The sequence below is a fragment of the Salvelinus fontinalis genome, chromosome 7, assembly GCF_029448725.1.
Source record: "Salvelinus fontinalis isolate EN_2023a chromosome 7, ASM2944872v1, whole genome shotgun sequence".
Taxonomy (NCBI): domain Eukaryota; kingdom Metazoa; phylum Chordata; class Actinopteri; order Salmoniformes; family Salmonidae; genus Salvelinus; species Salvelinus fontinalis.
Window position 1 is genome coordinate 62,034,859 of NC_074671.1, and position 16,118 is coordinate 62,050,976.

Sequence of the window (16,118 nt, forward strand, 5' to 3'; positions counted from 1 at the left end):
TAACTGAGTATTTTTAGCCAGATGCTAACTGGTATGCCGAATTGGATGTTCCTTTTGATGGCACATGTTCTTTGCCTTGTCTCTCAGATTGTTCACAGCTTTGTGGAAGTTACCTGTGGTCCTGATGTTAGGCCGAGGTATGTATAGTTTTTATGTGCTCCAGGGCAACAGTGTCTAGATGTAATTTGTGTTTGTTGTCCTGGCAACTGAACATCTTTTGGAACACCATTCTTTTTGTCTTACTGAGATCTACTGTCAGGGCCCAGGTCTGACAAAATTCCCCCGTCTCTATCTCTCTCTCTGACTAATATTCAGATGAATGGGTTCAAACGATGACTCAAAACAAAACATCAATGTTGGTCACTCAGAGGTGGTTTAAACTGCATTCTAATGAGGACTTTGCTTATGGAAAAACATACTGTATGAAGCGAAGAGTAGACATTTGAAATGGAAGTTAAGGAATTCCCCCGTCTCTATCTCTCTCTGACTAATATTCAGATTAATGGGTTCAAACGGTGACTCAAAACAAAACATCAATGTTGGTCACTCAGAGGTGGTTTAAACTGCATTCTATTGAGGACTTTGCTTATGGAAAAACATATTGTATGAAGCGAAGAGTAGACATTTGAAATGGAAGTTAAGGAACTCCCTCGGCTGCTTCTGTTATGTAATTTTCATTGAACTTTTCCCCATTAAAATGTGGAGAATGATACATTTGCATCTGTTGGCCAACAATTAGTGATTTCTATGCCTATGTAGGCTACTGTAGCCTACCATTTTATACAATAAATTCATTGAAATGACAATATCACTGGAGCCATTGCAAATCAATTAGTTTTTTATTTATGGATAGCCAGGGGCTATCTCCAACACTCAGATATCATTTAGAAATTAAGCATGTGTGTTTAGTGAGTCTGCCAGATTAGAGGCATTAGGGATGACCAGGGATGTTCTCTTGATACAGTTTTTTATTTATTTTATTTATTTTACTGTTATTTTACCAGGTAAGTTGACTGAGAACACGTTCTCATTTGCAGCAACGACCTGGGGAATAGTTACAGGGGAGAGGAGGGGGATGAATGAGCCAATTGTAAACTGGGGATTATTAGGTGACCATGATGGTTTAAGGGGCCAGATTGGGAATTTAGCCAGGACACCGGGGTTAACACCCCTACTCTTACGATAAGTGCCATGGGATCTTTAATGACCTCAGAGAGTCAGGACACCCGTTTAACGTCCCATCCGAAAGACGGCACCCTACACAGGGCAGTGTCCCCAATCACTGCCCTGGGGCATTGGGATATTTTTTAGACCAGAGGAAAGAGTGCCTCCTACTGGCCCTCCAACACCACTTCCAGCAGCATCTGGTCTCCCATCCAGGGCCTGACCAGGACCAACCCTGCTTAGCTTCAGAAGCAAGCCAGTAGTGGTATGCAGGGTGGTCAGAAGTCAGAAGTTCACATACACCTTAGCCAAGTATATTTAAACTGTCACGCCCTAAACATAGAGAGCCCTCAGGGTTCTCTATGGTGTTTTAGGTCAGGGCGTGACTAGGGGGGTTTTCTAGTATTTGTTTTTCTATGTTGGTGTATTAGTATGGATCCCAATTAGAGGAGGCTGTTTATTGTCTCTAAGTGGGGATCATACTTAAGTGGTTCATTGTTCCCACCTGCTTTGTGGGATATTGTTTCAGTTAGTGCCTAGTGCTCTCTGTACTTCACGTTCGTTGTTTGTTTATTTTTTTATTTTTTAAGTTTCACTTTAATTACAATTATGTGGAACTCAACTCACGCTGCGCCTTGGTCCATTCATTTTGACGAGCGAGACAAACTCAGTTTTACAATTCCTGACATTAAAATCCCAGTAAATATTCCCTGTCTTAAGTCAGTTAGGATCACCACTTTATTTTAAGAATGTGGAATAATAGGAGATAGAATTATGCATTTCAGCTTTTATTTATTTCATCACATTCCCAGTGGGTCAGAAGTTTACATACACTCAATTAGTATTTGGTAGCAATGCCTTTAAAATTGTTTAACTTGGGTCAAACGTTTCACGTAGCCTTCCACAATAAGTTGGGTAAATTTTGGCCCATTCCTCCTGACCTCCTGGTTGGGATGGTGTTCTTCAGCTTGCAAGCATCCCCCTTTTTCCTCCAAACATAACGATGGTCATTATAGCCAAATAGTTATATTTTTGTTATCAGACCAGAGGACATTTCTCCAAAAAGTACGATCTTTGTCCACATGTGCAGTTGCAAACCGTAGTCTGGCTTTTTTTATGGCGGTTTTGGAGCAGTGGCTTCTTCCTTGCTGAGCGGCCTTTCAGGTTATGTCGATATAGGACTCATTTCACTGTGGATATAGACACTTTTGTACCCGTTTCCTCCAGCATCTGCACAAGGTCCTTTGCTGTTGTTCTGGGATTGATTTGCACCAAAGTACATTAATCTCTAAGAGACCGAAGGTGTCTCCTTCCTGAGCAGTATGACGGCTGCGTGGTCCCATGGTGTTTATACTTGCGTTTTACTGTTTGTACAGATGAACGTGGTTCCTTCAGGCATTTGGAAGTTTTCCCAAGGATGAACCAGACTTGTGGAGGTCTACAATTCTTTTTTCTTCTTGGCTGATTTCTTTTGATGTCAAGCAAAGAGGCACTGAGTTTGAAGGTAGGCCTTGAAATAGATCCACAGGTACACCTCCAATTGACTCAAATGATGTCAATTAGCCTATCAGAAGCTACTAAAGCCATGACATAATTTTCTGGAATTTTCCAAGCTGTTTAAAGGCACAGTCAACTCAGTGTATGTAAACTTCTGACCCACTGGAATTGTGATACAGTGAATTATGAGTTAAATAATCTGTCTGTAAACAATTGTTGGAAAAATTACTTGTGTCATGCACAAAGTAGATGTCCTAACCAACTTGCCAAAACTATAGTTTGTTCACAAGAAATTTGTGGAGTGGTTGAAAAACAAGTTTTAATGACTCCAACCTAAGTGTATGTAAACTCCTGACTTCAACTGTAAGTGCTGAATTGGACAATTTTTCAAAATGTAACGAGTACTTTTGTCAGGGAAAATATTTGGTGTAAAAGTACCTACTTTTTTAAAGGAATGTAGTGAAGTAAAAGTTGTCAAAAATATAAATAGTAAAGTACAGATACCCTAAAAAAACTACTTAATACTTTTAATTATTTTTACACCACTGGATTAAGTAAATAGGTTATATTATAACTTCAGTGTATTGTTGTTGTATCCTTATCTTATTATACAATTATGAATGGCCATGTTTAGTTAATGAAATTGGATGTTATCAATTGTGATCATGGTCGCAGTGCTAACGCAATTGCCAATCAGCTGTTTGTTGGAATTGATTAGATTGAAGGTAACAGTCAGTCAGATTAGACTTCAGGTAAATAAATAAAAACACTGGCTGTTGACAAGCATAGGCCTATTGTTCACATTTGGTTCAGTGATTGAAATTACGACCCCATCCTCAGTAGCCTATTCGGCAACGGAAGCACTTACTACCTTGAAATCGCCTCGATATTCATGTCGAATTAATTAGTCTGTAAATTTGAACTAAGCAAGCTGCTAAATCGTTCATGTTACATCTTGTCGAGGCTACTGTAGGCTGTCTGAAATGAGATGTAGGCCTATCAGGGGCTATAGGCTACCTGCATCCAGCTAACCAAACCATGGCAAAGTTGAATCACAATCATAAACCTGGATTTTAGTCAGTAGGCCTAGGCTACGCTGATTGAAATGACAAGTCAATCTCGCAAATAGGCCATTTATAATGGTTTGTAGTCTAAACATCTGGCACATTTTCCAGAAAATAGCCAAACATTCGTTTTTTAAGTTTAATAAGGGCAAATTATCTTTTCTCTCGCAAAATATAAGATGGCGCCGAGGAGGATGGCGAACGTTTTACATGCTCCTAACCAACTGTGCTATTTTGTTCATTTTTTTGCATTGTTTGTAACTTTTTAATTTTTTATTTATTTTGTACATAATGTTGCTGCTACCGTCTCTTATGACCAAAAATAACTTCTGGACATCAGAACAACGATTACTCACCACGAACTGGAAGAAGCTTTTTCCTTTAACGAGTCCGACAAAAAGGATATACTGCTTTCCCGGGAACAGGCCCAAACCCCTGTTATTTGCGTGAAGAAACGACGGAGGAAAAGAAGGTGCTGAGAATCCGTAGGCCGAGCGAGTAAACTCCCACTGTTATCCGTTCTACTTGCTAACATGCAATCATTGGAAAATAAAATGAATGACCTACGATTACGTTTATCCTACCAACGGGACATTAAAAACTGTAATATCTTATGTTTTACCAAGTCGTGGCTGAATGACGACACGGACATATAGAGCTGGCGGGATTTTCCATGCACCGGCAGAACAGAGAAGAAGCTACGTCTGGTAAGACAAGGGGTGGGGGTGTGTGTCTTTTTGTCAATAACAGCTGGTGCGCGATGTCTAAAATATTAAAGAAGTCTCGAGGTATTGCTCGCCTGAGGTAGAGTACCTTATGATAAGCTGTAGACCACACTATCTACCAAGAGAGTTCTCATCTATATTATTCGTAGCCATCTATTTATCACCACAGACCGATGCTGGCACTAAGACACCAAGACCGTAAGCAAACAAGTAAATGCTCATCCAGAAGTGGCGCTCCTAGTGGCCGGGGACTTTAATGCAAGCATACTTAAATCAGTTTTACCAAATTTTTACCAGCACGTCACATGTGCAACCAGAGTGGGGACAGTCATGCCCAGTCATGCCCTCTTCATGACTGTCTTGGTGTGTTTGGACCATGATAGTTCGTTGGTGATGTGGACACCAAGGAACTTGAACTCTTGACCCTCTCCACTACAGCCCCGTCAATGTTAATGGGGGCCTGTTTGGCCCTCCTTTTCCTGTAGTCCACGATCAGCTCATTTGTCTTGCTCACATTGAGGGAGAGGTTGTGTCCTGGCACCACACTGCCAGTTCTCTGACCTCCTCCCTATTGGCTCCCTTATCGTTGTCGGTGATCAGGCCTACCACTGTTGTGTCGTCAGCAAACTTAATGATGGTGTTGATGTCGTGTTTGGCCATGCAGTCGTGGGTGAACAGGGAGTACAGGAGGGGACTAACTACACCGCCTGGTATGGCAACTGCTCGGCATCTGACTGTAAGGCGGCACAGGTTCACTAACTACTTCTCGCCTGGTGCACTAACTACTTCTCAGATAGAGTTCAGTGTGTCAAATCGGAGGGCCTGTTGTCCGGACCTCTGGCAGTCTCTATGGGGGTGCCACAGGGTTCAATTCTCGGGCTGACTCTTTTCTCTGTATATATCAATGATGTCGCTCTTGCTGCGGGTGATTCTTTGATCAACCTCTACGCAGATGACACCATTCTGTATACATCTGGCCCTTCTTTGGACACTGTTAACAAACCTCCAGACGAGCTTCAACGCCATACAACACTCCTTCCGTGGCCTCCAGCTGCTCTTTAATGCTAGTAAAACAAAATGCATGCTCTTCAACCAATCACAGCCCGCACCCCCGACTAGCATCACTACTCTGGACGGTTCTGACTTAGAATATGTGGACAACTATAAATACCTAGGTGTCTGGCTAGACTGTAAACTCTCCTTCCAGACTCACATTAAGCATCTCCAATCCAAAGTTAAATCTAGAATCGGCTTCCTATTTCGCAACAAAGCCTCACTTCACTCATGCTGCCAAACATACCCTCGTAAAACTGACTATCCTACTGATCCTCGACTTTGGTGATGTCATTTACAAAATAGCCTCCAACACTCTACTCAGCAAATTGGATGCAGTCTATCACAGTGCCATCCGTTTTGTCACCAAAGCCCCATATACTACCCACCCCTGCGACTTGTATGCTCTCGTTGGCTGGTCCTCGCTACATATTCGTCGCCAAACCCACTGGCTCCAGGTCATCCATAAATCTTTGCTAGGTAAAGCTCCGCCTTATCTCAACTCACTGGTCACCATACCAACACCCACCCGTCACACGTGCTCCAGCAGGTATATTTCACTGGCCATCCCCAAAGCCAACACCTACTTTGGCTGCCTTTCCTTCCAGTTCTCTGCTGCCAATGACTGGAACTAATTACAAAAATAAATAAATAAAAATCACTGAAGTTGGAGACTTATATCTTCCTCACTAACTTTAAGTGTCAACTGTCAGAGCAGCTTACCGATCGCTGCAGCTGTACACAGCCCATCTGTAAATAGCACATCCAATCAACTACCTACCTCATCCCCATATTTGTTTTTCTGCTCTTTTGCACACCAGTATTTCTACTTGCACATATCACTCCAGTGTAAGTTGCTAAATTGTAATTACTTCGCCACTATTGGCCTATTTTTTGCCATACCTCCTTACTTCATTTGCACACAGTGTACACAGATTTTTCTATTGTGTTATTGACTGTACGTTTGTTTATCCCCTGTGTATCTGTGTTGTTTTTGTCGCACTGCTTTGTTTTATCTTGGCCAGGTCGCAGTTGTAAATGAGAACTTGTTCTCAACTGGCCTACCTGGTAAAATAATGGTGAAATAAAAAAATAATAAAATACAGAGGTAGTGCGTACGGCCCAGTACATCACTGGGGCCAAGCTTCCTCCCACCCAGGACCTATATACCAGGCAGTGTCAGAGGAAAGCCCATACAATTGTAGGAGACTCCAATCATCCAAGTTATAGACTGTTTTCTCTGCTACCGCACAGCAAGCGGTACCGGAGCGCCAAGTCTAGGACCAAAAGGCCCCTCAACAGCTTCTACCCCCAAGCCATAAGACTGCTGAGATATTTTCTTCTTGAACTGCACTGTTGGTTAAGGGCTTGCAAGTAAGCATTTCACGGTAAAGTCTACACTTGTTGTATTCGGCGCATGTGACAAATAAAATTTTATTTAATTTTGTACACTGCTGCTACTCGCTGTTTGTTATCTATGCATAGTCACTTCAACCCTACCTACATGTACAAATTACCTCAACTAACCTGTACCCAGCACACTGACTCGGTACCGGTACCCCCTGTATATAGCCTCGTTATTGTTATGTTGTTATTGTGTTACTTTTTATAATTTTTTTACTTTAGTTTATTTTGTAAATATTTTCTTAACTCTTCTTGAACTGCACTGTTGGTTAAGGGCTTGTAAATACTAATTTCACGGTAAGGTCTACAATTGTGATTGATTTGATATTCAAATTCCTTAGCTAGTCATATTAGTTCACAATAATTATTATTTTGATGGAAAACAGAATTTTGCTTCTTAAGTCTTTAGAAGTTAAGTCAATATTCACTCGATAACGTTTTGAAAAATGGTTTATTGGCTAAATGTGCCAATGTAACAGTATAACTTTAGTACGTCCCCTCGCGCGAACCAGGGACCCTCTGCACACATCAACAACAGTCACCCACGAAGCATGGTTACCCATCGCTCCACAAAAGCCGCGGCCCTTGCAGAGCAAGGGGCAACACTACATCTAGGTTTCATAGCAAGTGACGTAACTGATTGAAACGCTACTAGCGCGTACCCACTAACTAGCTAGCCATTTCACATCCGTTACACTCACCCCCCTTTCAACCTCCTCCTTTTCCGCAGCAACCAGTGATCCGGGTCAACAGCATCAATGTAACAGTATAACTTTAGTACGTCCCCTCACCCCGACATGGGCGCGAACCAGGGACCTTCTGCACATATCAGCAACAGTCACCCACGAAGCATCGTTACCCATCGCTCCACAAAAGCCGCGGCCCTTGCAGAGCGAAAGGGGCAACACTACATCTAGGTTTCAGAGCAAGTGACGTAACTGATTGAAACGCTACTAGCGCGTACCCGCTAACTAGCTAGCCATTTCACATCCGTTACACCAACTCCTTTCTTGCTGCGAAAAAACAAACAATTGGGCTAGTTTTTAGGCCTTGTTTAGGCCTCGTTTTGAGTAATCAATTTCTGCCAGACCTGGCAACCCTGACCGGGGTACCGGTATAGTAGTGCCCTAAAGTCGCGATAAACCCAGTCATTCTGGACAGAGGGTACGGCTGTTTAGTCTAAATTACACTATAGTGCCTGGAAATAAGATGACATTGCTAAACGAGTCAAATATTTAGTAGTAGGGCCTCCCGGGTGGCGCAGTGGTCTAGGGCACTGCATCGCAGTGCTAACTGCGCCACCAGAGTCTCTGGGTTCGCCCCCAAGGCTCTGTCGCAGCCGGCCGCGACCGGGAGGTCCGTGGGGCGATGCACAATTGGGCCAGCGTCGTCCGGGTTAGGGAGGGTTTGGCCGGTAGGGATTTCCTTGTCTCATCGCGCTCCAGCGACTCCTGTGGCGGGCTGGGCGCAGTGCGCGCTAACCAAGGGGGGCCAGGTGCACGATGTTTCCTCCGACACATTGGTGCGGCTGGCTTCCGGGTTGGAGGCGCGCTGTGTAAAGAAGCAGTGCGGCTTGGTTGGGTTGTGCTTCGGAGGACGCATAGCTTTCGACCTTCGTCTCTCCCGAGCCCGTACGGGAGTTGTAGCGATGAGACAAGATAGTAATTACTAGCGATTGGATACCACGAAAATTGGGGAGAAAAGGGTATAAAAAAATTATTAAAAAAAATAAAATAAAAAAATATATATTTAGTAGTAAACAACTAAATGTCATTAGCTAGCAAAGTTCGTCAAAGATAGCTAGCAATGCTAAACGGCAGCTACCTCAATTTCAGCTAACGTTATACTGCATCTAAAGTCAAACGGGCGACATCAAAATGAGGACAAAAAGTTTTGCTACTAATTATTTGCATCCTTTTGAATGGCATTGTATTTCTAAGCCACTTTAATGCACTTTTGATTAAATCTTAATCAGTGCTCATTGACGATACAGTTTAGTAGAATGCTCAGTTGGGCATTAGTTCAAAACAATATTGTGATGAAACATGCAACCCACGAAGAGAGTGAAGTAATATAAGAACTCTCCTCCAGCGATATCACTCACCAACATGGGGTTTCCTTCCGTCAGAATCTTGGCGAAGGCCTCTGGGGATAGATCCTGTAGGGCCACTCCATTGATCGTCAGGAGCTTGTCTCCTTCTCTGAGGATCAACAACACCACACATCTGTTTGTATTAGATATAGATTTTATCTTTTTGCATTGCAACTGCCAACCACAGGAGGAATCTCAATGAGTGTAGACTGCCTGCTGCCGCTCTGCTCATCATCAGATGGGGGACGGAGAGGAGGTAGAGGGCCCACGTGGGTAACTGTTGGTGCCCTGCCTTGATTGGGTAACTGATTAATAAAACAATTAAAATAAACTGCATAATTAATAAATGTGACTGGTCAATATGTCGGTATGACATTTTTGTATTATTATAATTTTTTAAATATTTTTTTTATCCAACCACCAGATCCCGATCTCAATGTTCAAAATAGACCAGAGATTTAGCTACCGAAAATCAATAGTTTATAAAAAAATAACTGTGAATTAAGTTTTTATCACAAGCACATACAGGTGTCTGCCAAAATAAAGGAAACACCAGCATAAAATGTCTTGAAGGGTGTTGCACCACCAAGCTGCCAGAACAGCTTCAATGAGCCTTCGCATAGATTCTACAAGTGGACCTAAACCGCGGCAGGAAATTGCACCTGACACCATAACATGTCATTTGTAGCCAACTATAGGCCACAGATTGTTGCTTGTGTGCATAGACATACAATCCATAGATGGATTTTGTCACCTCTTACCCTGACAATTTGACTGTTAAACTCATGGGTACTCTAGCAATGGATGCCAGTCCTGACTTGAATGGGAACTGCCATCTATGGATTATATTTCTATGTTTGGTTACGACTGTCAGTTTGCCTTCCGCAGATTTCAAAATACAATATTGCGGGAAAAACGTACAGTTTGGAAAGCAAATGAAAAGAGAAGTGCTGAAAAGAGAAGACTCATCTCTCTGTAGAACCAATAGAACAATTTTTACTCAACAACACCCAATGTGTAGCTCATCTTGAGATAGGCTTTTGCTACGACGGGCGCAACGGTCATCACCGTGAGTAGCCTATGGCTTCATCTTCATCATTAGGAAAGTCAGTGTGCCACTGGAAATTGTCTTTAGCAGCCTACTGTAGCCTATGATATATATATATACTGTACATTGCCTCTATTGTACAATCTGTGTGTCGCTTCATTGGCCGGGGCTATTGTTTGCTTGAATTCAAGACCAGTTTGATCTCAGTTTGTCAGTGTCAGAGTAGCCAGACATTTCGGTCATTTGTGTGGTATTTAAAAAGATTCAGCTAATGTCTTCTGGCATGTAAATTATGTAGAATTGCATGATATGCATTTTTAAAAGGCAGATTTTTTAAAAGGGGATCTATAAAAATAAAACGAAGCCCTGGGGCCTATGATTTCTTAATTTGGCCCTGCACAGACCCCGTGGTTCAATCTACACAGACCCCGTGGTTCAATCTACACAGACCCCGTGGTTCAATCTACACAGACCCCGTGGTTCAATCTACACAGACCCCGTGGTTCAATCTGCACAGACCCCGTGGTTCAATCTACACAGACCCCGTGGTTCAATCTGCACAGACCCCGTGGTTCAATCTACACAGACCCCGTGGTTCAATCTACACAGACCCCGTGGTTCAATCTGCACAGACCCCGTGGTTCAATCTACACAGACCCCGTGGTTCAATCTACACAGACCCCGTGGGTCAATCTACACAGACCCCGTGGTTCAACCAACACAGACCCCGTGGTTCAATCTACACAGACCCCGTGGTTCAATCTACACAGACCCCGTGGTTCAATCTACACAGACCCCGTGGGTCAATCTACACAGACCCCGTGGGTCAATCTACACAGACCCCGTGGTTCAATCTACACAGACCCCGTGGTTCAATCTACACAGACCCCGTGGTTCAATCTACACAGACCTGGAGAAAAACAATACATCTTTTTTATGACATTCAGGGGTGGAATTACCAAATTAAATAACTCTGTGACCCCACCCCTGACATTAAACCAAAAACAATTTCCTTACATCATAAAGGGGTTTTACTATGGGAAGTCCCTCTTGTTTCCCCCTAAAATGTCTCAACTCCTCTATCCTTAAAAGGTTTCAACCTACAGTATATTCAAATTCTTCACAGATAAACAGAGAGGTTATCAGAGGTTACCTGGCGAAGGCTCCTCCTCCGTTCTTGAACTTGAGGATCTTCTCCACTTCATAGTGGTGTTTCCCATCCTCCTCTGTGTGAAGTATAGAGATACCCCCCTTCACAGGTGAATCCTATGGACCGGAATGGAAAACATAGCAACTCACATTACCATACATAGTTGAAAACAAAGCCTTAGCCTCCACATGACGACTACTACTGTATACATTGTTGAAAAGAACAAAGAGCATATCCCTGATCCCTCACATTTCTACTCCCCTACATTGTTACAATTCAAATAGAAAACTACAACATAAACTGGAAGGGAAGTGATGCAGTCATATCACTTACTTTGATATCCATATCCTTCTCTAGGTCTCCCCACTGGTAGTATGTAGGCAGTCTTCCCACTGGTAGTATGTAGGCAGTCTTCCCACTGGTAGTATGTAGGCAGTCTTCCCACTGGTAGTATGTGGGCAGTCTTCCCACTGCTAGTGAGTGTTAGCAGTCTTCCCACTGGTAGTATGTGGGCAGTCTTCCCACTGCTAGTGAGTGTTAGCAGTCTTCCTACTGGTAGTGTGTAGGCAGTCTTCCGACTGGTAGTGTGTAGGTAGTCTCCCCACTGGTAGTGTGTGGGCAGTGCCACAAGTCCTGACTTAAATAGCTTTGTATTGGAGGCACTTCTGACCAGGCACTTCTGCATCATGTGACCCGAGCAGCCAGAGAGGAAGTAGGTACACTCACACAAGAGGGACTATTATTTTGCGAAAAGAGGATCTTCTGCAGAACGAGGAACTGGTCATGAGTTGTAAAATGGAAAAACAATAGATTACAAGGACACAGCTGTTTGAGTTTTAAATGGACAATTCACAGTATGCTTGTGTACTAGCTATCCACTCATTAAACTCCTGCCATGTCCTGTGTAGAAAATATTGGCTTTCCAGGTATGCCATGGCATCAACATCATCACCACACACAGATCTGTGGCTTCGGTAGCTCCTTGTTAGGCTGGTCCCTAATCACTTTGTGCCGTCAGGCCCAACTCATATCGTCATTGTTTGGCAAGACAGCACACACAGACCTGGAAGCAGGGTAGCTCTCTGTTGCAACAGGAAGAAATGACTCACTACATACAGTTGAAGTCGGAAGTTTACATACACTTAAGTTTGAGTCATTAAAACTTGCTTTTCAACCACTCCACACATTTCTTGTTAACAAACTATAGTTTTGGCAAATCGGTTAGGACATCTACTTTGTGCATGACACAAGTAATTTTTCCAACAATTGTTTACGGACAGATTATTTCACTCATAATTCACTGTATCACAATTCCAGTGGGTCAGAAGTTTACATACACTAAGTTGACTGTGCCTTTAAACAGCTTGGAAAATTCCAGAAAATTATGTCATGGCTTTAGTAGCTTCTGATAGGCTAACTGACATCATTTGAGTCAATTGGAGGTGTACCTGTGGATCTATTTCAAGGCATACTTTCAAACTCAGTGCCTCTTTGCTTGACATCATGGGAAAATCAAAATAAATCAGCCAAGACCTCAGAAAAATAATTGTGGACCTCCACAAGTCTGGCTCATCCTCGGGAGCAATTTCCAAACTCCTGAAGGTACCACGTTCATCTGTACAAACAATAGTACGCAAGTATAAACACCATGGGACCACGCAGCCGTCATACCGCTAAGGAAGGAGACGCGTTCTGTCTCCTAGAGATGAATGCACCTTGGTGCGAAAAGTGCAAATCAATCCCAGAACAACAGCAAAGGACCTTGTGAAGATGCTGGAGGAAGCAGGTACAAAAGTGTCTATATCCACAGTAAAGCGAGTCCTATATCGACATAACCTGAAAGGCCGCTCAGCAAGGAAGAAGCCACTGCTCCAAAACCGCCATAAAAAAGCCAGACTACGGTTTGCAACAGCACATGGGGACAAAGATCGTACTTTTTGGAGAAATGTCCTCTGGTCTGATGAAACAAAAATATAACTGTTTGTCCATAATGACCATCGTTATGTTTGAAGGAAAAAGGGGGACGCTTGCAAGCCGAAGAACACCATCCCAAACGTGAAGAACGGGGGTGGCAGCATCATGTGTTGGGGGTGCTTTGCTGTAGGAGGGCCAGGTGCACTTCACAAAATAGATGGCATCATGAGGCAGGAACATTATGTGGATATATTGAAGCAACATCTCAAGACATCAGTCAGGAAGTTAAAGCTTGGTCGCAAATGGGTCTTCCAAATGGACAATGACCCCAAGCATACTTCCAAAATTGTGGCCAAATGGCTTAAGGACAACAAAGTCAAGGTATTGGAGTGGCCATCACAAAGCCCTGACCTCAATCCCATAGAAAATGTGTGGGCTGAACTGAAAAAGCGTGTGCGAGCAAGGAGGCCTGCAAACCTGACTCAGTTACACCAGCTCTGTCAGGAGGAATGGGCCAAAATTCACCCAACTTATTGTGGGAAGCTTGTGGAAGACTAACCAAAAACATTTGACCCAAGTTAACAATTTAAAGGCAATGCAACCAAATACTAATTGAGTGTATGTAAACGTCTGACCCACTGGGAATGTGATGAAAGAAATACAAGCTGGAATAAATCATTCTCTCTACAATTATTCTGACATTTCACATTCGTAAAATAAAGTGGTGATCCTAACTGACCTAAGACAGGAAATTTTTACTAGATTTAATATCAGGAATTGTGAAAAACTGAGTTTAAACGTATTTGGCTAAGGTGTATGTGTCACGCCCTGACCATAGAGGGCCCTTGGTTCTCTATGGTGTTGTAGGTCAGGGCGTGACTAGGGGGGTGTTCTAGTTTTTTCCTATTTCTATGTTGGTGAGCTTGGCATGGTTCCCAAGTAGAGGCAGCTGATTATCGTTGTCTCTAATTGGGGATCATACTTAAGTTCTCCATTGTTCCCACCTGGATTGTGGGATATTGTTTGTGTTAGTGTGTTTGGGCACTACGTCTTCACGTTCTTTGTAGTTTTGTAGTTTTGTTTCTAGTTTCACTTTGTATTAAAAAGATGTGGAACTCAATTCACGCTGCGCCTTGGTCCGCTCATTTTGGAGAACGTGACAGTATGTAAACTTCCGACTTCAACTGTACATCACAATAGAGATGGCCGTTGAAGTGAACCCATGAAAGACCACATGTTTTTGGTTGAACGAGCTTCCTCAAAACATCTATTGACATGATGCTCGATTACAGTTGTTTACACATTGAAATGCATCCCGTTAGTAACTAGACGTTGGCTGTTTAAAAGCAGAGTGCATTGTTGTTATTTCCAGAAGTGGGATTTTAAAAAAGCAGAAGCATTTGAAGTTCTAGATCATTGAAGGTACAGGTGGTGGCTGAATTAACGTACAGAACTGAAGATTAGGGATGTTGATTTAAACAATAAAAGGTTTATGCATATAGGTGAGTGAACACACATCCGCACATGCACTGACACATACAAACACAATGACACACTGCCTCACTACCACAATACAGAGACGTTCCTTCACCTCCATGGGAAAGCCTAGAAAGGGGAACAGAGAGGGGAACTGAGATGATGACCCTGTAGACAGGAAGTCACATCACAATCACAGCTTCCTCTGTGAAGTCAACTGAAAATATGGGGTTCTACCAGATTAATGACCATTCACGGTGTGTGTGTCTGTGTGTGTCTGTGTAAGATACTTAACCTACTGTTCAACAGTTTGTGATCACTTAGAAATGTCCTTGTTTTTTAAAGAAAAGCACATGTTTTGTTCATTAAAATAACATCAAATTGATCCGAAATACAGTGTAGACATTGTTAATGTTGTAAATTACTATTGTAGCTGGAAACGGCTGATTTTTTAATGGAATATCTACATAGGCGTACAGAGGCCCATTATCAACAACCATCAATCCTGTGTTCCAATGGCACGTTGTGTTAGCTAATCCAAGTTTATCATTTTAAAAGGCTAATTGATCATTAGAAAACCCTTTTGCAATTATGTTAGCACAGATAAAAACTGTTGTCCTGATTAAAGAAGCAATAAAACTGTCCTTCTTTAGACTAGTTGAGTATCTGGAGCATCAGCATTTGTGGGTTCGATTACAGGCTCAAAATGGCCAGAAACAATGCACTTTCCTCTGAAACTCTTCAGTCTATTCTTGTTCTGAGAAATGAAGGCTATTCCATGCGAGAAATTGCCAAGAAACCAAAGATCTCGTACAACACTGTGTACTACTCCCTTCACAAAACAGCGCAAACTGGCTCTAACTAGAATAGAAAGAGGATTAGGAGGCCCCGGTGCACAACTGAGCAAGAGGACAAGTACATTAGTGTCTAGTTGTAGAAACAGACGCCTCACAAGTCAACTGGCAGCTTCATTAAATAGTACCCGCAAAACTCCAGTCTCAACGTCAACAGTGAAGAGGCGACTCTGGGATACTGGCCTTCTAGGCAGAGTTCCTCTGTCCAGTGTCTGTGTTCTTTTGCCCATCTTAATCTTTTCTTTTTATTGGCCAGTCTGAGATATGTCTTTTTCTTTGTAACTCTGCCTAGAAGGCCAGCATCCCGGAGTTGCCTCTTCACTGTTGACGTTGAGAATTGAGCCTAAGGGAGAGGTGCGCGTAGTATGCACCAGATCTCCAGCGCTCACCCACAGCCCGTTCAACCTGTGCCTGCACTCTGGAGGGTCTGGGCTAGAGTAGTCATCCAGCCTGGGGGAGTGGTGCCAAGGCTGCGCACCAGAGCTCCAGTGCTCCCCCACAGCCCGGTCCTTCCGGTGCCTCCTCCAAGCACCAGGCCTCCTGTAGGTCTCCCCAGCCTGGTGGGTCCTGTGGCAGCCCCACGCACCAGGCTGTCCCTCCGTCTCCTCCCTCCAGGTTCTCTCTCCAAGCCAGAGCCGCCCGTCTGTCCTGAGCCGCCTGAGCCGCTCTTCAGTCAG

The 16,118-nt window shown here is 43.2% G+C and overlaps 1 protein-coding gene across 3 annotated transcripts in view; it reads right to left on the reverse strand.

Annotated features, from left to right (window-relative positions):
- LOC129859966 (uncharacterized) overlaps positions 1 to 16,118 on the reverse strand; it is a 56,813-nt gene that overhangs the window by 19,492 nt on the left and 21,203 nt on the right. Inside the window, exons 2-4 of one of the 3 annotated variants that reach the window (XM_055930247.1) lie at positions 11,531 to 11,974; positions 11,201 to 11,313; positions 9,012 to 9,132 (exon numbers count right to left, since the gene is read on the reverse strand). In XM_055930247.1, coding sequence (XP_055786222.1) covers positions 9,012 to 9,132; positions 11,201 to 11,313; positions 11,531 to 11,542 — 246 coding nt within the window. In that variant the 5' untranslated portion in view covers positions 11,543 to 11,974. Of the gene's footprint in view, positions 1 to 9,011; positions 9,133 to 11,200; positions 11,314 to 11,530; positions 15,762 to 16,118 lie in introns of those variants that run through there. The other 2 variants (XM_055930249.1, XM_055930248.1) reach the window with 2 other exon arrangements.